General features: G+C 48.3%; 1 protein-coding gene across 1 annotated transcript in view; it reads left to right on the forward strand.

The window, feature by feature from the left end:
- The first annotated feature begins 1,169 nt into the window (after positions 1 to 1,169).
- The window catches only part of LOC123752578 (uncharacterized), a 26,683-nt gene continuing 26,486 nt past the window's right edge, over positions 1,170 to 1,366 (forward strand). Inside the window, exon 1 of the mRNA XM_069329188.1 lies at positions 1,170 to 1,283. Within this exon, the coding sequence (XP_069185289.1) occupies positions 1,170 to 1,283 (114 nt within the window). The remainder of the gene's footprint in view (positions 1,284 to 1,366) is intronic.

Here is a 1,366-nt window from a genome sequence, read left to right on the forward strand (position 1 = left end):
ATATATATTACCTTACCGTATTAAGGGAGCCGGTCGGCCGAGCGGACAGCACACTGGACTTGTGATCCTGTGGTCCCGGGTTCGATCCCAGGCGCCGGCGAGAAACAGTGGGCAGAGTTTCTTTCACCCTATGCCCCTGTTACCTAGCAGTAAAATAGGTACCTGGGTGTTAGTCAGCTGTCACGGGCTGCTTCCTGGGGGTGGAGGCCTGGTCGAGGACCGGGCCGCGGGGACACTAAAGCCCCGAAATCATCTCAAGATAACCTCAAGATACCTAAAGCCACTCATTACGGACAAGTTGACAAAGCAGAGGAGGAGAATATAACAGCAGGAGGGAGAGGAAGGAAAAATGACGAATGAGAGAAGAAACAGGAGAACAGATAAACTGCTGTACAATTACTAACTATATTGAGGCAAAAGTCAGATGAAATATAGAAGAATCAAGGCAAAAGTCAGGAAAGGAAAACAACTAAGAGCTGTAAGGTAAGGGTGGGGGAAGGGAGAGACTCCGAGCAAGAGCTGTTGGAGGGTGGGGGAAGTACGAGGGACGTCACTTTTCACCTAGCAGTAAATAGGTACCTGGGAGTTCGACAGCTGTTACGGGCTGCTTCTTGCGGTTGTGTGTGTGTATGTGTGTTAGAAATATATATAGTAGACATAACAGTGGAAAATAGATTGGTTAGAAAGGTGGGGTCTAAGAGCTAATAGATCGATTCTGCAGGCACAAATAGTAAATAGAAATAGTAAACACACACACACACACACACACACACACCAGTTGTACACCAGTTGATTAACAGTTGAGAGGCGGTCCCAAAGAGCCAAAGCTCAACCCCTCGCAAGCACAATTAGGTGAGTACACCACATACACACACACACACACACACGTGGTAACTGAGGTATTGCATTTATCTAGTAACACGCAGAAGGCGGAGATAGGAGCAGAGGGCGTGCCTAGAAACACATCTTCATGAACACATCTTGGTGAATTCACATACAAACATTTCTACGAACTGAACATTTTAAGCTTGTGGGGGCCATAATTCGAAACTGAAACCTGAAATGAGCATGAGATATAAGTACGACCTTCTCCAGTGTAACAAACTGTTGGCGCCAGTGCCCCGGCGTTCCCACGGGGCACTGGCACCCATTGGTACTACCACGGGGCAATGACAACGTCATCAAAAGTAATATTTCCCTCCGCAGCATCATCAGCGTCGGAGGAGCGACCTGGCACATTCCTCCACACCTGTTGCCACTTCGTTATTGCAAGAGAACGCGAAGTCAGCCTCGCCCGGTGAACACACACGCCAAGTTATACCTGTGTCACGTTTTCCTTCGTGTGTATGCTCAAGGGAGCGTGGAT

This window comes from Procambarus clarkii, chromosome 22, assembly GCF_040958095.1.
Source record: "Procambarus clarkii isolate CNS0578487 chromosome 22, FALCON_Pclarkii_2.0, whole genome shotgun sequence".
In the NCBI taxonomy this organism is placed as follows: domain Eukaryota; kingdom Metazoa; phylum Arthropoda; class Malacostraca; order Decapoda; family Cambaridae; genus Procambarus; species Procambarus clarkii.